The sequence below is a fragment of the Podarcis muralis genome, chromosome 6, assembly GCF_964188315.1.
Source record: "Podarcis muralis chromosome 6, rPodMur119.hap1.1, whole genome shotgun sequence".
Classification (NCBI taxonomy): Eukaryota; Metazoa; Chordata; class Lepidosauria; order Squamata; family Lacertidae; genus Podarcis; species Podarcis muralis.
Genome location: NC_135660.1, coordinates 79,674,730 through 79,699,396, shown reverse-complemented (window position 1 = coordinate 79,699,396; position 24,667 = coordinate 79,674,730). Strand labels below are relative to the sequence as shown.

The 24,667-nt window shown below is 43.5% G+C and overlaps 2 protein-coding genes and 1 long non-coding RNA gene across 4 annotated transcripts in view; 2 read left to right on the top strand and 1 right to left on the bottom strand.

The window, feature by feature from the left end:
- Positions 1 to 5,858, bottom strand: part of LOC144328056 (uncharacterized) — a 62,446-nt gene extending 56,588 nt beyond the window's left edge. Inside the window, exon 1 of the long non-coding RNA XR_013393292.1 lies at positions 3,839 to 5,858. This is a non-coding gene — a long non-coding RNA (uncharacterized LOC144328056). The remainder of the gene's footprint in view (positions 1 to 3,838) is intronic.
- Positions 234 to 9,313, top strand: LOC114597100 (pulmonary surfactant-associated protein D-like). 2 transcript variants are annotated; one of them, XM_028729208.2, is made up of 5 exons: positions 234 to 389; positions 5,884 to 6,101; positions 7,501 to 7,590; positions 8,583 to 8,666; positions 8,881 to 9,313. In XM_028729208.2, exons 2-5 carry the CDS (start codon positions 5,900 to 5,902, stop codon positions 9,258 to 9,260), a joined length of 756 nt encoding a protein of 251 aa, XP_028585041.2. In that variant the 5' UTR covers positions 234 to 389; positions 5,884 to 5,899; the 3' UTR covers positions 9,261 to 9,313. The 2 variants fall into 2 exon arrangements, with proteins under 2 accessions (XP_028585041.2, XP_077786735.1); XM_077930609.1 differs by lacking the exon at positions 7,501 to 7,590.
- A 5,086-nt stretch (positions 9,314 to 14,399) lies between these two features.
- LOC114597102 (pulmonary surfactant-associated protein D-like) lies at positions 14,400 to 24,248 on the top strand. The gene is made up of 5 exons (XM_077930607.1): positions 14,400 to 15,305; positions 17,466 to 17,647; positions 19,139 to 19,255; positions 22,341 to 22,424; positions 22,961 to 24,248. Exons 1-5 carry the CDS (start codon positions 15,280 to 15,282, stop codon positions 23,332 to 23,334), a joined length of 783 nt encoding a protein of 260 aa, XP_077786733.1. The 5' UTR covers positions 14,400 to 15,279; the 3' UTR covers positions 23,335 to 24,248.
- The last annotated feature ends 419 nt before the right edge of the window (positions 24,249 to 24,667 follow it).

The window sequence follows — 24,667 nt, the reverse complement described above, 5'->3', positions numbered from 1 at the left end:
TTGTTTGATTTAGTTCTGAATCCAACATTCCCTCAAGTGAAAATTGTCTTTTTAGTAGCAGCGAAAGCCATATTATGTTGCAACACTGTTGTGTAATGCTGTGCTTTAAAAACGGGGGGGGGGGGTATTTGCTTTGACAAATAGCAACTTGTCAGCAATGATATATTGGCAGTTTCCCCAGATAGTTCTTGCTTCATCTGGACTTTTCTTCATCTGAGAGCCATTGCTACATATTTTGTACATGGGGGTAGGGTCAGGAGATGCAATTCCCACAAGAAGGTAGAGAGTGGGTGGATCCAACAGGCCGTAAACCACTTTTAAGTGATATGGGGCTGGGAGGTCCTGTAATCAGATTTTGCTAGGTCATACTCGGAGTGGATCTGCAGAAGGTAAGCTAGTAATTTTTCCTTCACTGTTGTATAAATCATGACTTTTCACAAACTAACCTGCAAAGTTAATACCCTGTTAATCTGCTGTGTTGCTGCTGTGCCAAAATCACTTTTGGCAGAGTTAAAAGAGGGGTCGCAGGGAAAGTAGAGGTTCGTATTTCAAGGTTGGCCGTACTCCCTGGTGAAAGAACAGTGGGGCCTTGAGCCATGCCATAGACTTTGAGCCCAGGGCATGGCCTGGGGGAACATGATGCAGCTAAGCAGGTCTGAGTTTGATCAACACCAGGTTGGGAGACTACCTAGGGACCCCATGTATTACAACAGCTTACCTACCCTGGTGCAGAACAATCCAATCTTTAAGATCTTCCAAAGAGACCCTAGTGGTCATTTCATGACCAGCAGACAGTTATCGCATGGTGACAAAAGAGTCTTCTCAGTGGTAGTACGCACCACTGGGATGTCCTCCCTCAAGTCATTTGTGATTGCATGTCCAACTACACTCAACCTTCCCTTGTTCTGTATTCTAAAACCCAAGAGGACATTATAAACTTCCTCCCATGGCTCCCAGTACTTCCACTTTGTCAATCAGTTGGTGAGGACCAGGTCCAAGATAGATTGTAATATGGGGGAGGGGGGCAGTATTTGCCAAGTGTTGGCTAATAGTTATTCTTTTGCTATCTGGTGGTGTGAGTGGTCACTTACTAAATTTCTTAAACAGTTAAATACATACGGGACACTTCTTTTCGTATAGATACTCTGCTATTTATACAGACTGATATATCATGTATCTAAGTTTGAACTTGCCAAAACTACCAATACCCCCAAGGATTAAATCTGACATGTTTTCATTTTATTTCTCTCCTATAAAATCCAGCTTGACCAAGCTTATTACCCCTACTCCTGAGTTATGCACCCAAACAGGCAACAAAATAAGCTACAGCAGGATTTTGAAACCTGACACTGGAAGTCTGCATCAATACCTGGCATGAGTATAAAGGAATAACAAGGAACAAAGCAATCATGTTTCAAAAAATAAATAACTCTGCTGGATGAATGAGAGTGAGGGTGGGAAAATGAAGTTGAGCATCTTGGCTTCAGCTCTGCAAACGCATTATACATATAGAGAGCAAACAAGTCAGGATTAACACTGACTGATTTAGGTCAATTGGCAATCGGTTCTTAGAAAAGCCGCTTCCTTACAACCTAGCATGACCAAGAAGCCAAAATCAGTGTCAGGAGTGGCATTCAGCAGGGTGAAGGAAGCAGCCTTAATTTGGGGTGGGTCAGTGAGGGTGGGGGAAGAGCAGTGGAAAAATGGGACTGGTGTCTGAATGGTGCAACAAGATCTGTAAAGGTGCTGGCCCTTGGGATGGGCTCCACTTTAGGCAATGGTATGACTTGGGCCAGTGATCAGCACGGAGCCATTCATATGAAAGGGTGGCACTACACCAGGCATAGGCAAACTCTGCCCTCCAGATGTTTTGGGACTACAGTTCCCATCATCCCTGACCACTGGTCTGTTAGCTAGGGATGATGGGAGTTGTAGTCCCAAAACATCTGGAGGGCAGAGTTTGCCTATGCCTGCACTACACTATGTAGATAGGAACAAACCTGGCACTGAACATCTGGGGTCAACAAAGGCAGTGAGCATCTTTAACCCCAACCCGAGTGGAGTCTATGGATGCATTTGATGGGGAACCAGTGGCCATCCAAATGTTGTTGAGCTCCCAACTCTCATTATCCCTGAGTATTGGCCATGCTGGCTGGGAGTTGAAGTCCAACAACATCTGGATGGCCTCAGGTTTCCCATCCCTGCCATAGCGAAGAATAAATTGTCACGGGGGGGACACGGCTGTTATGAGAATAAGTCCTGAAGAGACCAACTTGGCTATGAGTCCTGGAAGATCTGTTCCCTGCCTTGTAGGCCTTTTCCACCTGTCCTGGGAAGGTGGAGTTCGGACTGACTCCAGCTGCAGAAGCTGAGGCTGCTGAACCGATTCTTGGGCTGGGAACTGTTTTTGTTGGGGTGTGGGTTGTTGCTGCTAATTTGTTGGTATCTTTTAGATCTTGTGATTTTTGTGGAAATGGTTTAGTTTGGCTGTGTGCTTTTTAACTTTATTTATTGTCTAGGACTACTGTTGTTATGTTGCAGATTTATGATTTTTTTTAATGTTGTAAGCCACCTTGAGCATGGTTTGAACTGTGGAAATGTGGCATACAATATGGAAGGTGGATGCCTGACACACTAGAGTCTGAATGGTCCAGGCCTGACAGACCCCACATCAGAGTGCATTGTGACTTTGTACAGGGACAGACAAGGTCCCTGGGGATGCCACAGTGTGTAAACCTTCCCTTCACCCCCACCTCAACTAGCATGATGGGAGCCATTTTGCTACTAATAGTATAAACCAGTGTTTCCCAAACTTGGGTCTCCAGCTGTTTTAGACTACAACTCCCATCATCCCTAGCTAGCAAGAATAGTGGTCAGGGATGGTGGGAATTGTAGCCCTAAAACAGCTGGAGATCCAATTTTTTTTTGGGGGGGGGTGATGATATAAACTGGGATGTAGGGGGGGCTGTGTGCCTGTTCTCCCCTATGCAGTTTGAGACTTCACCTGTTCAAATGAAAGCCTGGAGATAGCTCAGGCTTCCTCAAACGCGGTCCTACAGATGTTTTGAGACTACAATTCCCATCATCCCTTCCCCCTGGTCCTGCTAGTTAGGAATCATGGGAGTTGTAGGCCAAAAACATCTGAAGGGCCGAGTTTGAGGAAGCCTGAGGTAGCTAAATTCACACATAAATAGGCCCAGCAGTTGGTATTAGCCATGTCATGCCATAATTGAAGCCATATAAACTCTGGTTGCTATATCCTGAGGACTAACAGGGCATTGCTATTATACAAGCCCCAGTTGGTAAACACTCGGCAAAATCTGGCTTGCCACCCTAGATGGATTTCCCATAAGGGTCACACACCTTCTGTTCTCGTGTACATAAATACTTTATCTGAATCAACTAAGCTGCTGGCGTTGGCAGATGTCAGAACTCTTGATTTCCCAGAATATACTCCAACCCACTTCACAGTGGCCTTTAAAAAACTAATTTCCTTATTTACAGGAACAGGGTGAGCAGTTTAACACACATGTATCATCAGATTAGCCGACCTTTCCCACATGGATAAATATCACGTCAAACATTGGGCAATAAAGAGACTAGAGTGACCTGCCTATTAATCCCATCGGTTAAGGTTTGAAATTCAAACCTATCAAGATTTCTGCTTGACTCTGCCACCTTGATTGTAACATAGCTAGAGTTGTCCTCATAGGTATCCATTTCTTTTACTCTTGTGCAGGGATAAAATAATCCAAATCGGTGCTTCTCAAATCCCCCCCCCCCAATATACTAAAGGGGCAGTCAGTCACCCGTGGGGTGTCCTGAACCCCTGGCCTACCTGGAGGCAAGTCACTGTGCCACGTCCAAAGCTCAAAGTCCAAGGGTCAATCCAAACAGGTGAAGTCCAAAGTCTGAAGGTCAGGAAATGAGGTTCAGGGTCCATCCAAGTAGCCAAGTCTAAAGTCCAGCAATCAGGGTACAGTCCAGAGTCAAACCCAAAACACAGTCCTGTGGAAATCCTGGAACATCCATGCTGAGGTCCTTCAATATGTGCAGACACAGCACCTCAGTTCTGCTTACCTTTGGTGCCTTGCCTACTGATTGCAGCACCTGGGCTTGATGAGCAATATGACCCTCACCTGTTCTAAGCCTACTCCAGCAGAGGAATCACACACATTCTCCCAGAGCTAGCGAGGCCCACCTGGCCAGCTTGGGAACTGGGCTGTGGGCCCTTGCCTGCCTCAGCCTCCTAGAGCACATCTCCCACTGTTCCCAACGTCTCAGAGCTCGCTGAGTTCATGGAGACAGGGGACCCTCTGGCTCTGGTGATGGGTCCTGCTGCTTTGGTTCCTGTGCACTGACCCTCACCCCCTTGTCATCCTCCATCACCCTGTAAGTACTTCTTACACCAACCTCTCCATCCCCATCCCCTGCTTGCCCCAATGTGTCCCAGTCCCAGCTACACCCCTCAGCAGGAGCCCCTTCCTCCTCCCTGTTGTCCTGCCAGGTAGGTGGACTCCAGCTCTCATCATCCCCAAACAGCATAGCCAATGATCAGGGAGCATGGGAACTGAAGTCCAGCAACTCCTGGAGGGTCACAGGTCAATTGCCCTCGCCTATGGTGAACATCTAGCAAACTTTCGATTTTGTGGGGGAAACCACTCCAAACCATTTCCAGGAATGAAACTGATGATTAACTGGTTTTGCAACTGCTGACCTAGTTTGTTATACACATACATCTCCACCTCTGTAATGAAGCTGTTGCAATGGAAAGAGCAAGCAGGTTTTTACTTCTTGCTAGCAGGGATCAGAGAGTGCTTCCTGCTAACAGGCATTGGCTGCATACACAGTGGACTTTTCGAGCACATGATTTCACCCAAAGAATCCTGGAAACTTTAGTTAACCTTCAAAGAGCTACAGTTCCCAGCACCCCTTAATAAACTGCAGTTCCCATGAGTTTTTGGGACAAGTTATGTGCTTTATATACATGGTGTGTACCCGACCATTGAATGGCTTGCTAGTATGTCAATACTGTGTGAGAGCAGGCTCGACCACTGCAGTCTTCCAGTAATGGAGGGCAACGGAGAAAGACCAGTGGCTCACTTTCTCCTGCACACATTTGACACTAATTACCTGAAGAGGACTAATGTCCCCTGAGCATTGTAATACATGCTAGGACCTGCTGCCACATTTCTGCTACTCCCCCCCCCCCCCGCAAAAAAACCCCCTCATGTTCACTCTGATTTGGGGTGGGGCAGTGGGAGTAAATAGCAATGTGTTCTTTGCACGAATTGAAAACTATACCACAGGTGAAGTCAGGTTTACCCTTCTCTTGCTATTTATTATTTTAAAAAACCATTCATACAAGCAATAAAGCACTGGATAACATGCCATCTAGTTTGACCCTAACTGTGGCAAATAAGCCTGGGAAATCTGAAGATCCTAATCTATGTTTTAAGTATTTGCCTTGCAGAACTTGAAACCTGTGACCCCCGCTGTAAGATCTTGTTTCCACTTTAGCTTAGGATAACAATGGCCCAGTTATGAGGTGGCAAAACCTGAGTCAGACCAAACCAAACTAGACTGCAAGTGTGTGATAGAATTTGCCCCTGAGAAAAAAAGATTCCTATACACAAATTCCTGGTGTGTGAGAGAAAACTACTGAGGACCTTTTTTGGCTGTGTGTGTGGAACTCTCTGTAGCGAAGAGGATTCAGTCATGTAAAGGTAAAGGGACCCCTGACCATTAGGTCCAGTCGTGAACGACTCTGGGGTTGCGGTGCTCATCTCACTTTATGTAAGCTCAGGTGTACTATCTGGCATGGCCCCAGGCAGAGACGTCGCCTTCAACTAACTATACAAATGCTGTTGTGCTTTGCCTTAGATCTCATCATCGAGAAATGCAACGCCATGTCCTCTGCATTCTTGTGCTGGGAGCGTCATCGGTGAGAATGTCAGATCCGGAGCAATGCAACTGTGAAGAGAAAGTGCCAGCCTGCATGGTTATTCCTGAAAGCAATGGATTGCCAGGCATCCCTGGGAGCAATGGACTGCCAGGAAGAGATGGGAAGGAAGGTCCTCAAGGTGAAAAGGGAGAGCAAGGTATGGCATAAGGAATTTCCAAGAGTTATCCAATGGTAGTCATAAAATCATAGAACTGTAAAGTTGGAAAGGACCTTGAGGGCTATATATTCAACTCCCTGCAATGCAAAGATCTCAACTAAAGCCATTTCCTCTTTTTTTATATAATAATATTTATTAGTTTTCCAACAAATTGAACACAACACTACAAAAAACCAAAAAAGAAAAAAACATACAATAATACAATACAATATAATAAAAAAGAAAACACTAACATACAACTAACAAAACAAAACAAAAACCATTTAAAACACAGTCCAATTTCAATATTTTATCCTTCTTTCGCTAATTTCCACGACCTCCTCACACCTCCCTTTTTGTATTCCACGTCTATTGATTGTTTCAGCAATTCCTTTCCATCTTCCTCTATTTTCTATCCTATAATTATCTTAACACATTTTAACCTTATTTCTCCCTTTAATGCTCTAGTAATCTATTTATACTTAATTCCTTATAACATTTCTACTAAAGCCATATAACTTCATTCCAACATTTTTCTAACATTCATTAATTTTACAGTATTTCTGTAAATAGTCTTTAAATCAACTAAAGCCATTTCTGACCCTAGGGAGGAGGTGGGTTTGCGGGCTTCCCGCCCCCAACTCCCGCACTGAGGCTGGCTCTCAGCCTCACGCATACAGGGGGAATCTTCTGCCGCGTCATACCCTGGCCAGCCTATCGGCTGGCTCAGGGAGTGTGGCTTGCCGCTCTTAAGGCGGTAATCTTAATGACAGATTACCATCCAACGAAGGAGAGACCACATCCTCCCTCGGGATTCCATTCTACTGTTGAACAACTCTTACTGTCAGAAAGTTCTTCCTGATGTTTAGCCGGAATCTCCTTTCTTGTAACTTGAAGCCATTGGTTTGAGTTCTACCCTCCAGAGCTGGAGAAAACAAGCTTGCTCCATCTTCCATGTGACAGCCCTTGAGATATTTGAAGATGGCTACCAGATCTCCCCTGTCTCCTCTTTCCCTGGCTAACAGACCCAATCCCCTCAATTGTTCCTTATAAGGCTTGGTTTCCAGACCCTTGATCATCTTGGTTGCTCTCTCAGTATTAGGAGGAAATCAAAGCACATACCTGGCATGGAGGAGGCCCCATGTTCCATCTGTGGTTCTCCACAAAAAAGGGATCTCAAATAACACAACTAGAAAAGACTGCTGGTCACTCTCCTCCAAAGAGGTGGAACACAGAGCACACTTGGGCAACAATGAAGACCCCCAGTTTCCCGCAGAATGCCCTTTCAAATAACTATTTGTTGGTGTATTCATATGTTTAACTATAACCTAAGAATGCCCATGCATTATGTTGCTCATTAGTTCATCTTTTTCTGTTTATCCATTGGATTAAATGGCAGGTTTACGAGGAATGCAGGGACTCCCAGGAAAAGCTGGGCCTCCTGGCCTTAAAGGGGAAAGTGGTCAGAAAGGTGAATGTGGAGGAAAAGGTAAGGGATGTGGACAACTGCAGACACACACAAGCCAAGAGATTTTACTGAAATTTGTCTGGGTTCTATACACAAGGCTAATAAGAATCTAAACTTTGTGGTTCCATGCGAAAAGTAAAACATTCCAAACGATGGGAGAGGAAATGTCTTTATTGAAATATAAGTGTATTAAAGTCTAGAGTTGCTTTAGATATCTGTCTTAATTAAAATGGCCAATTGATTACAGCTGCAAAATCAGTCTGGTTAAACTGAGGCCTTGTACTCCCATGATTCTTTAGGACTGCTACTTCAATCAACAACAGAAATGTTTCATTTATTGATTCAAGCAGATTCTAGTTGATGGAAGCAAACAGTCTCATATAAAGTCCCATGTGACACTACCAATTCATACACATACACATGAGCTGGGATAGCTCAGCCTGTAGAACATGAGACTCTTAAATCTGAGGGTTGTGGGGCTGAGTCGCACCTTCGACAGAAGATTCCTGCATTGCAGGGGGTTGGACTAGATGACTCTTGTGGTCTCTTCAACTTTACGGTTCTATGATTCGATGAGCAAGGAAGTATGGTGCCATTTTTTTCAGCCTGCTATGATTGTGGCCTCAACATCACTATGGTTAGGTAAGGGAGGTGAGTGGAGTCTGAACCAGACCTGACCTGATTTGTTATAGTTTGAAAATAGTTTCCTTGTTCCTTGATGGATGGTTCATTGTGTACACTATCAACTTTATGCATCTGATGAGGTGAGCTCTTCTGAACCACAAAAATGCATGCGACATTACATTTGCTAGTCTTTAAGTTCTGCCAAGACACTGCTGATTTTGCTGCAAAGACTAACACTCTTCTGGAATTAAGACAATGAGAAACTGAATGGGGCAGGGAGAAGGGCAATGGTGGATTTGAGATTTGTCACTTCTGAAGCAGATTCCTTTGCAATCTTTTATACTTTAACACAAACAGAACAAGAACAATACTGTCCTTTTGCCTTTTAGAACTTGAGCTGCTCAAAACTCAAATCAGTGATTTACAAGGAGAGCTGAAGGCTTTGCAGCTGACTGCAAGCAAAACCCAGAAAGGTAAGCTAGTTGTTTGTGTACCTTGATGAAAGATGTACGGGTTGCCATTAATATCATCCTCTGACATTACACAGTCCTTAATGCAACCAAACCACTCATTTGAGCAACTAAATGTACAGCAATTGCTGTATGAATCAGGCCCAGGTCCTAAATTTGGGCTATTAATGACGAAAGCACATTTGAAATAATTAATTTTGATTGTATTGTCTGTTAGCCATTCTAGGTTACATTTTCTCAAACAGCACAAGAGTAGGAGGGAAACTATTTGTGACTAATGGAGATGACGGTGATTATGAGACTTCAAAAGCGACGTGTAACCATTTTGGTGGCCAGGTTGCTTCTCCAAGGAATGAAAATGAAAACAATGCTGCACTGAAACTCTCTGCAAAAATGGGAAGAAAAGTATTTTTTGGAATGAATGACCAGGAGACAGAAGGCATCTTCAAGCATCTTAATGGTGAAACAATGGAATATTCAAACTGGGCACCAAAAGAACCCAATGGGGTGGAAGAGGACTGCATAGAATTGTATCCAGATGGCAAATGGAATGACATCTCATGCAATGTGGCTCGGTTAATAATGTGCGAATTTTGATCTGACTGTCTTTATGGGTGTTTATAGATATATTAAAGCAGAATTCAAAAATCTGTTTTTTTATTTTTTTTATTTTTTTGCTTTTAATTTTTTATTGAATTTACTTGATAACATAACATTATTATATATGGTCTTTTGAAAAAACAAAAATTACAAAACAATGTCAGTTCAAAATATAATACAATTCACCATACACTCCTACATTTATACACCTAAGATTTCCCACCCCACCCCTCAATGCCTTTACCTTTTCTATTTTCCTGTTGTACAAAACTTGACATTAAACTAATTACCGTATACTATCTTATAATTTCTTACTAATTTTTAGAACCTTTTCATTCATATATACAGATATCATTCAAAAATCTGTTTAATTGACCGAATCACCTAGAGAACTTCGGGCACATTGTGTACCAAATTCCAAAGAGTAATAGGATTGCTGATAGTATAGAAGCCAAGAAGCTAATAATACAGTCGTACCTTGGATCCCAAACGCCTTGTGACTCTAACATTTTCGCTCCCGAACGCTGCAAGTGTTCCAGTTTGCGAACGTTCTTTGGAACCCAAACATCTGACGCAGCTTCCAATTGGCTGCAGGAGCTTCCTGCAGCCAATCAGAAGCCGCTCCTTGGTTGTCAAACATTTTCGGAAGTCGAACAGACTTCCAGAATGGATTCCGCTTGACAACCAAGGTACGACCGTATATTGGACTGTTCCATTGAATTTGTAGGTTCGCTACATTTGGAATAATACGCTGTTCCATTACTGTTTCTATACTTTCCATACTATATTTTATCTTGAAGTTACTGTTTTAGAGTGATAATGATACAACATTTACCTATGTGTTTAGCTAATGACATGTGGGCATATTTGACCATTATTGAAACAGTTTTTACTGCCCCAGTTCATTATCATTACATGCCTCTCCACCACCTGACACACATCTTGCTCCTTATCTATTCATAGAATTGCAGAATGGAAGGGGCCACAAATGTCATCCAGCCCAGCCCCTTGCAATGCAGCCCCCAAAGGGGGGGCTCAAACTCAAGACCCTGAGAATAAGAGTCTTGTGTCCTACTGACTGAGCTATCCCAGCTCCGTGCTTTTAGAACAATCTTGAGCAGCCACTCTCTCGATGTGATTTGGGGACCATCCTTTTTCACTCAAATGAAGCAAACTGTTCCGTTTTGAGCAATTTCGTTGGGTGGTTCTTGCTACAGGTAGAGATCTAGGTTTCGGCAAACAGAGCAAGAACAGGGGAGCTGGGGCAAGGTCTAGGCTGAGGTAAGGGAACAGTTGCAAGATTATATGGCACTGCTTCACCCAGGGATCAGGTTAAAGGGTGCACAAAGACAGAGTTTCAAATGTTGCTTCAGCAGCAATAATCCTCTAACTGAGGTTTAAGCAGGAGCAGTGGCGTAGCGTGGGGGGTGCCAGGGGTGCCGGCCGCACCGGGCGCAACATTTTGGGGGGCGCGTTTGGTCGGCCCCCCTCGAGGAAGCGGGAACCTCTCCAAGGCACAGCGTGCCGTCGGTAGAGGAAAAAATCCGCGCAGCAGCAGCAGCAGCAAAGTCGGGAGGAGGAGGAGGTGGAGCGAGCCTGCTAATTCCTTGCTGGGAATTAAGCGGCTCAAGACTCTCTCCACTGGCCGCCTGGGTAGTGAGCCGAGCCGAGCAGGGAGTCTGGCGAGGGGGCGGGAAGAGACTTTCCCCCCTTTTTTCCACCTCGCCTGGTCAAAAAGGAGAGCGGAGTCTCCTCAGGGCGCCCTCAGGCAGGGCAGGGCAAGGCAAGCAGAGCGAGGAGGAGAGAGAGGGGAAGGGGGGGAGCAGCCAGGAAACGCCGTGGTGTGGAGGAGGAATCAACTTAGGAGAGAAAGCGAAAAGCCTTGGAGAAAGGGGAAAAAGGAAAGAAAAGAGGCAGCTCCAGGAGAGCGCGGGGGAAAGAGAAGCCTCGCTGCTGCTGCTTGGGAGAGTAAATTACTGTACTTGCCTTGCCCCGGGTTAGGGGGCGCAAATTACTTGCCTTGCCCCGGGTTAGGGGGCGCAAATTACTTGCCTTGCCCCGGGTGCTGATAACCCACGCTACGCCGCTGAGCAGGACCTACCTTCTGTGAGAGACGCGGGTGGCGCTGTGGGTTAAACCACAGAGCCTAGGACTTGCCGATCAGAAGGTCAGCGGTACGAATCCCCGTGATGGGGTGAGCTCCCGTTGCTCAGTCCCTGCTCCTGCCAACCTAGCAGTTCGAAAGTGCGTCAAAGTGCAAGTAGATAAATAGGTACCACTCCGGCGGGAAGGTAAACAGCGTTTCCGTGCGCTGCTCTGGTTCTCCAGAAGCGGCTTAGTCATGCTGGCCACATGACCTGGAAGCTGTACGCCAGCTCCCTCGGCCAATAAACGAGATGAGCGCCGCAACCCCAGAGTCAGTCACGACTGGAACTAATGGTCAGGGGTCCCTTTACCTTACCTTCTGTGAGAGGATACGAAAGAAAGCCACCCATTGAAACCTGCACTTTCGCAATGCTGTTCTCTGTCCATGTAATGTGTGCAAAAATGGATATACTAGGGTAAAGCGGCCATAGAAATGCTTGTCAGTGGAAAATAACATACAAATGTGCATTATATTAGGCACCAGCCCAGCCCTCGCCACTGACACTGTCTGCTAGGCGCAGGACATGGAGGGTTCATGGGGCTGCACTGTGCCGCTTGCCTGCCCACGCTGGGGGAGCCTGGCCGGCCAAGATAACCCTTGGTGGATGCATCACCCAACACTGGCCGGACAGCCATTCCGCGAGGAGGCCAAGGTTGTGGTGGCAAGGCCAGGCCAGGCTGGGCTCCAGGGCCCAGAGACCCCTGGTGGCAGGCAAGGCAGAATGGGGATCTCTGCATTGGGCATCTTCTTCACATGCCTCAGAATCATGCACCCAGGGCTACGCTCCCCCCATGTCCCCCAGGCTACAGCCCTGACTGGGATTCTGGTGTTTGTAGGGAACACATTTAAACCCACAACTCAAGGAAATTAATCTGCAAATATCAACCAAACCATCAGATCATATACATACACTTAATCTGAGGGGTTGTTACTTTATGACAAACACAATGATCCAACTTAAGCATAATGCATAGCAATATCAGTATTTTCAGTATTTCCCTTTTCATCCTCATGTGGCCTGTAAGACACCTGAGCATGACTATGAACCATTGATAGGAATATCATTTACGTTGACATAAACTTTGCTAGGAAGAAGCAACAAGCAACTTTTTCTTTCTTGTTTCCCTTTGGAGCAGAAAGTTGCAACCACTGAAGAACATCAGTCTTTTCAGTTAGCAGGTGTAAAAGAAAATTCATGTAACTCCCAGGAAAAGAGTCAGAGGACCATGAGTAGGACATGTTCGGCTCTTCTATTTCCTAAAAAAAAATGATAGAAACAGTTTTCCTTTTAAGATATGAGAAAGGGGCATTAATGAGAAAAATCCGCAGAAATAAAAAAAATTACCCCCCCCCCAATAGTTTGGCACATAGAACGGTACAATATCACAGAATATAAATAATGATAAACAATTCTCCAGCCAGAATGTAGCCATGGATAAGATTATCATTTTACAAAATCAAATAATGGTTAAAGAAAGGAATACTGTATTAAGATCAGGATAAGGCATGGCAGTTGGTTCTGGAAGGAAACACACCTGTATAAAGGCACCTTGTTTGTTACTTTTACAAGAGCTATTCATATACAAATCAGGGTGAAGGGGGAAAATAAGGAAAAAATACCACTTTCGGAGGTGGGTGTTCAATAATAAACTAATACAGTGGTACCTTGGGTTACAGACCCTTCAGGTTACAGATGCTTCAGGTTACAGACTCCACTAACTCAGAAATAGCACCTCGGGTTAAGAACTTTGCTTCAGGATGAGAACAGAAATCGTGCAGCAGCAACAGCAGGAGGCCCCATTAGCTAAAATAGTACCTCAGGTTAAGAACAGTTTCAGGTTGAGAATAGACCTCCAGAACGAATTAAGTTCTTAACCCAAGGTACCACTGTACAGCAAACAATGGTTACAGCAGGGAAACCTCCCAACACAGACACGAAGAGAACAGCATTTCTTATTGATCGCAAAATAATAATATTCTGGGCGCTCTTTCTGCTCTTTCAACTTTTCAGCTTAATAGCTTATAAATGATTTTTAAGAGAACATATATGCCCTTAGCCAGCATTGGGAAAAGAGATTTTCCAGCTTTTATCGGATCACAATGAATTTAAACCTTTTGTGAATTTTCAGAATTGCTACATGCAGAATACTTTCCCATGAATTTTTGGAATTTTGACTCTCAGAAGGCATTTTGCGGTATTTTCAGAATTCCAACCCTCAGATTATTTTTTTTTTTTTTTTAGCATTTTCAGATTAATTGAAACATGTTTTCAGCATTTTTCAGAATTCCAGCTGTCATACCTTTTTTGGAATTTTTATCCCTGGAACAAGTGTTCAGGAATTTTTGGAACTCTGAACCTTGGAACAATCCCCCCCTCCCACACACACACACTTTTTGGAATTCCAACCCTCAGAAAGCATTTTGAAGGATTTTCAGATTTCAAGTCTTGAACATCCTGGCATTGTCCCTCATTTGGAGTTCTGTGTTCCATGGTAGGTATTGAGAAATATTAGAGAGAGCTACAAGCATGAGGTGTATGAAAAGGAGCCAAAGACTTGAGTAAGTTTAAACAACAGAATAGATTAACAGTGTACATATTGTGCATATTCACATATTTTAGATGATATTAGAAAGGGGAGGGGGTACAATTGTTCACTTTATACAGTAAAGCTCTTAGAGATCTTCAATTTTTTGTTTCAAAAAGTGCAAAATGTTAGGAAACAGTAAGCATGGCATAAAACAATCAAAACATTCTAAAGATCACATTGGGAGAGAGGAAATACATGTGAACTGTGTATCCTCATTACAAACTTTTGAAAGAATGTTATCTACAAAAGCCAAGCATATAGTATTGATTATGACAACATACTTATAAAATTAGCACAACCTTTAAACTTTAGAAAGAGTCAGTCTAAACAAAGAAAATCTGGAATATCAAGATGTTTGGTCTAACATACCTGTCCAAAAAGTACAGTAAACAGAAGGTAGTCTAGGTTCTTTGGACGAGGAATTAATGAAAGAAATGGAGACCAGTTATCATAAAAACCATATTTGGTACTGTCACCTCTGACTACTATAGCACTGTTGTGTTAGTTTGCCTACAAGTGCAAATGCTATCCAAATGCTATCATACCAGTTTTACACAGTTAACAATCTCTTCTCCATAAGAATGTGATCAGTATCTGGGCCGCTCCCAGGAAATGGATTTTAATTAATCACTTAAATAACATATATTTATTTGCTCCTCAAAATAATGATAACAAGGTCAAGCCTGGGTCTTTAACCACTGTAAAATTCAGAATTTTAGAAATCACACGGAATACATCATCTCAATACTTGCTTACTGCCTGACACTCCCACTATAAGTGACTATAAGTACCATTAGTGGAGCACCCCCAAGACAGAAAACCAAGCCACAAATATTATGTGCTTGCTACCACCAGTGGATTGATTTAAGTAATTGCTCCTTAACAAGTACTGTAAATTGTTCAGTAATGAGTTAACAATTTGTTTTGAATTGTTTACTTTGAAGTGGCAAGCTCCATTGTTCTCTGCATGTATTTTACCACCACTGGACAATACTTCCTTTGTGTTTCGCTTTCTTGGATTAACAGCGACTATAGCAGGAACCCGGAAACCATGCTCTTGAGAAGTCCCACTTGAAAGCAACAGACCTGCTTTGATAGTTTGACGATCGTGAAGCAAAATATTTATGGTTAAAATGCTTTGCATAAGAAACATGAGCTCTTGTTACATAACCCTTGGTCTATAAATGGAATCCTGAATGCCTCCTAAATTAGTCTTGCTAAGACTTTTGTGGAACAAAACGGAAATTACAAAGGGACTGGACTTTTGATATGAACTCCAAACATGGACCAAACAAAGATTCCTAACAGGTATAAATGATTGTATATTATTCTTTCAGTGTGCTAAAATCAACAGGGACTTATTGGACCGAAATACTCTAAATGCATTTGATTACTGTATAGATTAGCAAAATGCTTGTGATTATAACGGGAGTGAAGGGAAGGTGGGAACAGGTACCATATATTGCAGGGCCCCCAGGAGGCTGTGCTATATTTCTTGGTACTCTTTCTGTACAAGGAGGGTCCTACTGTGCTCAGTGGAACTTAGTCCCATGCAAGCATGCATAGGGGTTGCAGCCAGGCCCCAGATAGGGCAGCATTTCACCATCACTTCAGCAATTCCCCGAGATGCAGAAGTTAGACTTTTTTGCATAGGAAGGAATCGCACCCATTCACTTGGATTGGAGAAAGTATACATCTGTATTCTGTAGGGTGGCCAGATGCAACAGATGACAGGGCTTCCTCACCTTTGTGTTGCTGATGTTGTTGTTTAGTCGTTTAGTCGTGTCCGACTCTTCGTGACCCCATGGACCAGAGCACGCCAGGCACTCCTGTCTTCCACTGCCTCCCACAGTTTGGTCAAACTCATGCTGGTAGTTTTGAGAACACTATCCAACCATCTCATCCTCTGTCGTCCCCTTTTCCTTGTGCCCTCCATCTTTCCCAACATCAGGGTCTTTTCCAGGGATTCTTCTCTTCTCATGAGGTGGCCAAAGTATTGGAGCCTCAGCTTCAGGATCTGTCCTTCCAGTGAGCACTCAGGGCTGATTTCCTTCAGAATGGAGAGGTTTGATCTTCTTGCAGTCCATGGGACTCTTTTGCGATCAGCCTTCTTTATGGTCCAGCTCTCACTTCCATACATCACTACTGGGAAAACCATAGCTTTAACCATACGGACCTTTGTTGGCAAGGTGATGTCTCTGCTTTTTAAGATGCTGTCTAGGTTTGTCATTGCTTTTCTCTCAAGAAGCAGGCGTCTTTTAATTTCATGGTTGCTGTCACCATCTGCAGTGATCATGGAGCCCAAGAAAGTAAAATCTCTCACTGCCTCCATTTCTTCCCCTTCTATTTGCCAGGAGGTGATGGGACCAGTGGCCATGATCTTCATTTTTTTGATGTTGAGCTTCAAACCATATTTTGCACTCTTTCACCCTCATTAAAAGGTTCTTTAATTCCTCCTCACTTTCTACCATCAAGGTTGTGTCATCTGCATACCTGAGGTTGTTGATAGCTGGTAGGGGCATGCAATTTACACTTGCTGAAATCCCCACTTTTGCACGACTATTAAAACTACAGGAGCCCAGCCCTCTTTTGCAGCTGACCATGCTAGCACTCAGGGACAAGAATGGGGTAGGAAGTAAACCCTTATTGCTAGTGATAATAGTTTCTTGTAGGACAGCATGATTTGTCTGGGGGTGGGGTGGGAATCACAGCCTGTTTGCTTTGACACACAGAACTCAAAGGATGCAATTGAGAGATTTCAGGATCCAAAACTTGGGCATTGCTGACGAAAGCAGCGATGCATATTACAGATACTTAGAATTTTATTTTCTTTATCCAAACCTTACCATGTAAAGGCTGTAGAAAACAGGTGGCACAAGTTATAACATGACTGGCACAACAGGCTGGTGTACTATGGTGCTGAAACTGCACACGTCGCCTGACTCAGCAATGAATTAATTCTTTGCGGTACTTCCTGTTTGTGCCACACGTAAGGACCTTTGGGCTCTTGTTCTAATCTTTGGGTCACCAACTTGCTCTTTTGTAAGGTCCCAGTTTCCCCTAGTTCTCCCCTTTCAACAGGGCATCAAGCAATGTTTACTGAACCTTGTCTTTCCAGATCAGAACCTGAAATCACAATCCTGAAAATCCATATCTGTTCCGATTCTCTGTCAAATATTGTCCATCTCCTTCTTAAAATCAGAAGCTGCTAATTAGGATAAAGGTCACACCCACACCATAAATTTAAAGCACATTTAGAGCACACGTCTCTAAAAAGAATTGTGGGAACTGTAGTTTCTTAACAGTGTTGGGAACTGTTGCTCTGTGGGTGACAGTCTACTGTTTCCAGGATTCTTTGGGGAAAACCATGTGCTGGAAATGTGCTTTCAGTGTATGGTATGCATGTGACCAGAGTTTAAGTTGTCTTCTTTTCTAATGACATTGTGCTTGTTTCTGTCCCCATTTTAGACCATACATCCAGACAATGCTGATACTTCTAATACTTTCTCCATTGGTAAGGGGAGCATCTCTGCAGAGAACCACCAGCTCTGCTCCAAGGCTTTTTCTGCCAGGATGGGTTCCTAATGCTTGTACATTAGTTATATGTGCATCTGCTGAGACCAGACCAAAAGGAGAAGAGGGAGATCAAGGTACCAGAACATTTATGGGGAGGGTGCACTCTCTTTTTGTGCACTTTGGGGTAAATATGGGGTAAATAACTTCTATATAAGCTTGATCCACTCTGTTCTCATATACAAGCTTGGAGCAAGTATGTGTGGGCTCTTTTTTTAGCTAACGACAATAGATCAAAGCCCCTGTGACAGGAAATGGGGGACAGGGCAGCTTCCTGTTCCTTATAGCAGCAATGTCAGGAAGAACTATTTTATGGTAATATAGTATTTCATAAGGCTAGAATATCTAACTACTGTAATTTAGGTAAACCACAGGCTACTTCATCACATGCACTAAAATAAAACAAAGACACGTAAAGGTAAAGGGACCCGTGACCATTAGGTCCAGTCGCGGACAACTCTGGGGTCATCTCGCTTTATTGGCCGAGGGAGCCGGAGTACAGCTTCCGGGCCATGTGGCCAGCATGACTAAGCCACTTCTGGCGAACCAGAGCAGTGCACGGAAACGCCATTTACCTTCCCGCCGGAGCGGTACCTATTTATCTACTTGCACTTTGACGTGCTTTCGAACTCCTGGGTTGGCAGGAGCAGGGACCGAGCAACGGGAGCTCGCCCCGTCGTGGGGATTCGAACTGCTGACCTTCTGATCGGCAAGCCCTAGGCTCTGTGGTGTTGTGCTACTGTAATTTAGGTAAACCACAGGCTACTTCATCACATGCACTAAAATCAAAGACACATATAGCAGATCAAATAAGCGAAAAGCTCCTGCCACAATGCTCAAGCTGGTGTTTAACATGCTACAGAAGGGTTGAGGTACTTGCAGCCCACTGATTAAATGCAACCCACCAGTCTTCTCAGTCCACCTTGCCAAGCCCTACCCAGGTCTTGCCCCTCGCCGCATTCTGTGCACTCGAGTGTCCTTTGCTCAGGCTAGCAAAGGGTACCAGGCTTCTGATATTGGACTGGGGAAGCCAAGGGATAGCTGGATAGTTGGTAGCTATCCCAACTGATGGATTGCTCCATTGGTTAGAGCATGGTGCTGATAACGCCAGCTTTGCAAGTTTGATCCCCAATATGAGACAGCTGCATATTCCTGCATTGCAGGGGGTTGGTCCTCAGGGTCCCTTCCGACTCTTCTGTGATCTATGAACACTGCACCAATCTGCTTTCTTCGTGGCTGGTACTGGAGCCAATCAGACTGGCAAAGCAGGAAGAGGCTGGTCTGCTTCACAGCTCCCTACATCTCTGTGGCCCTTCCACAGATAGAACTAATAAATGCCTGAATATGGAGGACTATGGTATCAGCACTTAACTAACGGACTATAGTATAGGAGCCAAAGAACTCTGAGGCACAATTCTCAAGTAAAATCTCATTGGAGAGATGGTGACTGTTCTGACACAAGAGTGCGGAGTACTGTCTACGTAACCTCAAATGATAGGCACTATAAAACAGAGTTGTTGTTGTTTTTAAGTCACATATCAGTTAACTGATTTGGGTCTTCTTTATAGGATTACCAATACCCCAAGGACTACAGGGTCCAGCAGGACCAACTGGCATTCCTGGTTCAGAAGGAGATAAAGGCTCTATAGGTGGAAAGGGATCAAGTGGAAACAGTAATCTTCCAGGTAAAAGCTGTTGTTGTCAGTTGTTGTTATTATTATTATTGTCATCAGCAACAACACAGCTAGGCACTGTACAAAAATAAAAAATAATATGAGCCCTACCAGAGATTTATAATCTAAAGGGGGGGGGGAGCTAGTAGTCCATCCAATATCAATTGCATTGTTTGACCTCCTTATGTTTTTATTTGGTCAAAGTGAAATGTGTCACTGTATAACACATAACTGGCACATAATCAGCAAGAAAAGTATTAACATAATTACAATTGCTCCAATCAAATAGATTGGAAGAAAGTGTTTTCTTCTACAATGTGCAAGTATATTGAGGATCGAATTTCAAAACCGCCTCATATTGAGATTAGCAAAAAAGTGATACAAAGACTTGACGTTTAGGCCGAAAGTCCGCAGACACTTCTCAAAGTCAAGGAGTGAGGAAGAAATATATCCCTTTGGTTTCTGGGCCAGTCATGACTCCATGAGGAAAGATGCTCTCTCCTTCTGAATCAACTCTCTTCCTCTAAAAAATAAAATGCCCTTGTATGGTTTCTACCAGTGCTATTTTTCTTGAAAAAGAAGTGTCAGAACTCACCATGAATGCCTCCCTTGTTCTCTTATAATGGCTATGGCACCCACCTGAGAGGGGTCGGAACTGAGTTCCGGCAAGTTCCGGCTGGGAAAAAAAGCCCTGGTTACTACTAATCTTTTTTTTTTAAGAAAAATATTTTTTTATTAACCGACCAATCAAATCAAATCAAATCAAATCACATCACATAAATTCCGAATTACAAAGCCGAATTTTAATTTTTTGTTGGGGGTATCCATATTTCAAGTTCCGAAGGGGATTCCAATCATCTTCTTGCTGCTGCATTAATGTCCACAAATCTGTCCAAATAATGTTCACAATTCTATCCAGTCCTATCTTACTGTTCCCACATCTCATCTTGTTATTTTCATATATTTTTCTTTTTTCTTTGTGATCTCTTCTGATAATCTCCTTAAGCAGGTAAACACAAGTTGTAATCCTGTGTGAATTTTTCCGTCCGTCCAATAACCATATCGAGATGGTTTCCATATATCATCACTTCCATAAATAAAAGCACTCTTTTCATCATTAACCTTCGCAAATCTGTCGCCTTCTTTAGTCCTCTGAGGAGGTTCGCCCACAGTATGAAAACAAATGCATTCCTCCTCCCAGACATAAATGGCGACGCTGTTTTTTACCGCGTCATCCCAAAGCTCTTGTAGTTTCCACGATCTCCTTAAAACATGCTTTTGGTTAGAAATTATCTCCACACAGTCTTAAATCATGCAGCTTAGGTCATTAAAGCAGCATTTCTGACTTGTGAGGGGGGATTATTGGTTAATCACATAGAAGAAAGAAAGGAAAGTTCCCCCCCCCTTCCAGTCCCGTTGCCGACATACCAAGCCTTGATGTGTCTTCTCATGATATATTCCTGTTTATCCGACCCGTCTTCTTTCTCAGAGATCCCTTCAATTAGCAGTCTTTACTCCCCATTCTTCCTTGAGGATATGTGCATTTGCTTCTTCCTAATTGTTTCTTTTGAAGTTGCTGCAGCTAGTGGAGCGAATCAGAGACAGTGTCCAGGAGAGCCAAAGTCCACACAAGGGCTTTCTGCCTAGTGCCCCCACCCCCCTCGAATTCGGGGGTGGTATATGGGCACAGCAGGCAAGGGCAGTCCCCCCCATTCCCTTGGGGGGGCAGGGAGGCTGCATACTCCCATCCCAGGCTCTTAATTACCTCGTGTGGGTCGGAGAGATGTTATTGTCGGCCATCTTCCCTAGTGGCCCCCCGGTTACTACTCTGCGTTGTGGTTACTACTAATCTGGTGTGCACATGTGGACATTTCTCACTTAGGGGTTCTGGGGAGGCAGTTGTCGGCTTTCTTCCCCCAATGTGGTGGTGTCAGTGTGTGCAAAAAGAGAAGCCACATCCAAATATTAACCACCCCTATCGTTCTGCCCGGACACTGAGGTCCAGTGCCGAGGGCCTTCTGGTGGTTCCCTCGCTGCAAGAAGCCACGTTACAGGGAACCAGGCAGAGGGCCTTCTCGGTAGTGACACCCGTCCTGTGGAACGCCCTCCCACCAGATGTCAAAGAGAACAACAATTACCAGACTTTTAGATGCCATCTGAAGGCAGCCCTGTTTAGGGAAGCTTTTAATGTTTAATAGACTATTGTATTTTAATATTCTGTTGGAAGCCGCCCAGAGTGGCTGGGAAAACCCAGCCAGATGGGTGGGGTATAAATAAATAAATAAATAAATAAATAAATATTAGTGCAATCTTAAGAGCCAACACACAGGGCTACTGGTCCTTAGACAGAAGCACTTTCTGAGCTCTGGGAGAAAAGAAGCTGCACAGCAGACACTGTCCCAACCCTAAGAGGCAAACCTCTTGGCGGTTTCTCTGAGTCCTCTCCCTTCCCCTTTCCCCAGAGGGCTCCAGCTGGACCTACTATTGTCCTGTTGCAGGGCAAAAACTTGCACAGACTCTCCACAAAAACGTCTCTCTCTCTTCCCATAGTTGGCTGCACAAATCTGTCACTTGCAATTATTAACATGAGGTTATTTTAATTCCATCTCCAAACAAGAGGGCATTTAAGTTCAACTCGCCATCCAGGAAGTTAACAAAATTTGCACCTGAAGAAAAATTTCCAAGTGAACCAGCCAAGATGAGTGAGCTCAAGAACTATTTGTATTACATTTCCTTCCTACAGAAGGCAGAACAGGAGAGAAATACTGAACGTTGGGAAACAGAATAGCTATTGTTTCTGTTGGCAAACACCCTTCGACTTCTTTAAAGAGGAGGAAGTTCATTCTGCTTCTTGTATACAGTAAAAAAATATTTGAATAACCTAAAAGAATGAGCAGCTGAGGACCACTTGGCACATTATAGTTTTACAGTAGGTGCACTGTTCTCAAATGATGGACTCTGTAGCTACATGAAAGCTACAGCTCTGTAGCTACATGAAAGCTTGGCCATAGATTGTTATCCATACATATTTTGAAAAAGTTCACTTCTGGAGTTTGCAGTTGATCAGGAAATCTAATGCAACTATTTTCTCATTCAGAGCTGGAAAGCCTTAAAACACAAATAAGGGGCTTGGAAACAGAGTTGGAGGGTTTGAAATCTGCCATCACCAAAACTCAAAAAGGTAAGAAAGGGAAATTATTGCTTGCTTTTGTTCAAATAGGCTGATATAGCTTCAAGTTGACTATTTCCCCCCAAAATATTTTATTAAAGTTTTCACGATACAGTAAAATAATACCTAGAACAAATAGGATCAGAAAGACAAAATTAAAAGAGAAAAGAACAAGAAAAGTTAAAGGGAAAAAGAGGAACCAGATAGATAAGAACATTAATAATATCAATTATCATAATCATAATAAAAAATAAAATTATATATCTATCATAATTATACCTTAATCTTCACCTACAAAGTGAGTCCTCTCAGCTCTTGCCATCTCAAGTTTACTATTGATGCAATTTGAGTTCACAAAAGTGATGGGGAACCCGTGGCCGATGGCCATCCATACGTTGTGCAACCACTACTCCCATCCTCTCCTCTGCTTTAAACCACACTGAGAACCTTTCTCCTTCCACTGAAATATAAAATGCTGCCCGTACCATCAATGCACCTGGCGTTTTACAGTATTAGATTGAAAGCCTTGCAATCCTGTCTCTTTCCAGTTCTCCTTGCCCCCAACGGCGTGATGGTTGGTGAGAAGGTATTCAAAACAGATGGATCCAGAGGTGATTATGATGCTGCGCGTGAGACCTGCTTGCGCATGGGTGGCGCACTTGCCTCCCCAAGGAATGCGGCAGAGAACAGCGCCCTGCAAAAAATAGTGACCTGGTATAACAGAAGAGCAGTCCTTGGGATCAATGACATGGCGACAGAAGGCAGGTTTGAGTACCTGAATGGCGACGTCATTGGCTACTCTAACTGGGCCCCAGGAGAACCAAATAATCTTGGCAACGAGAACTGTGTAGAAATGCATCAAGATGGCAAATGGCATGACAGAGGCTGCCCACTTGAGTGGTTAGTCATTTGTGAATTCTAAAATCAGGAGGTGCAGGGGTGGCCATGTTTGTGAGGTGAAGGAATAGTTTGTTCTAATTCTTTCAAAATTCGGTACCCCTCTAGCTTGAACAGTAAGTTGCGCAAGTGATATTCAAGATGCTACTTTCCTTTACCTGACTGTGTGCAGAAAGAATATGGCAAATTTAATGTGAGGCTTGTGATTTCTAGTAAAGCATGTCCAAGAATAAAAAATACATGCTATGAGTACGCAGACATTCAGGCAACATCCATCCCCATGGTAACGACAAGGAAACTACACTGGAACGCCCACATGCCTTTTCAACCAGTCCCAAAAATGCAAAACTGCCATTTTCTTCTCTATAGCCCAATTCAAGGAATTGTTCCTCACCTGCACAAGAACATATAACAAAGGCTACTCCAGCTCAGACCATGGCGTAACTTCATAAGGCGCTCAAGGAATCATACCAGTGATTCTAGTATTCAGATTCAGGAACGTTGCTCTCTGTACCAGCACAGGAGCTCGCTGAAGAAAGAAATAGCAGAGCAACAACACTCACCATCATTTCAGGTGGTCAGCGGTAATTGTAGCTACCAACACAAGAGGACAAAAGACTTCCAGTTGATCCCATAAGGCTACTGACTCTGACATTTCTTCCAGGTTTGTGCTATTTGTTTCTCGGACATAGGTTGGGTTGTTCCAGAACTAGCTATCTCTTGTCTTTCTTTCTTTCTTTCTTTCTTTCTTTCTTTCTTTCTTTCTTTCTTTCTTTCTTTCTTTCTTTCTAATAATTTTTATTGGAATTCTATTTACAGCATAACATAAACCCCCCCACCCCCCAATACACAATCCACCCTCTTTAAACGTGAACATAACATACAGTGAGCATAACATACAATACAAACAACGAAATAAAAGACTTCCTTTATCCTGTATCTGGCCTCCTTATTTACTTCTTATAAACTGTTTCCTTTATGAATAATTATTAAGATTTTTCTAATTATAACTTAAATATCCACAAAGTCTCCTGCAGACATTAATCGAAACAAGTCCAGGTATGTATTTTAGGGCACTGTTCTGTGAAGTATTCTCTGCATTTCCCCCATCCTTTTTGAAACTCTTATCTAGTGTGATCTCTAATTGCCTCTGTTAATCTAGCCAGTTCAATATACCCTAACAGTTTGTCTTGCCATTCTCTTTTTGTTGACACAGTTTCTTTTTTCCAGTTTTTAGCAGTTAGGATCCTTGCCGCTCCTGTGGCATAGAGGAATATTTTCTGATTCTTGTTGTCTTCTTTCAACCAGGCCAACAGCCCTGCTAAACTTCTGACCATCAGAAGCAGGACCTTATTGCT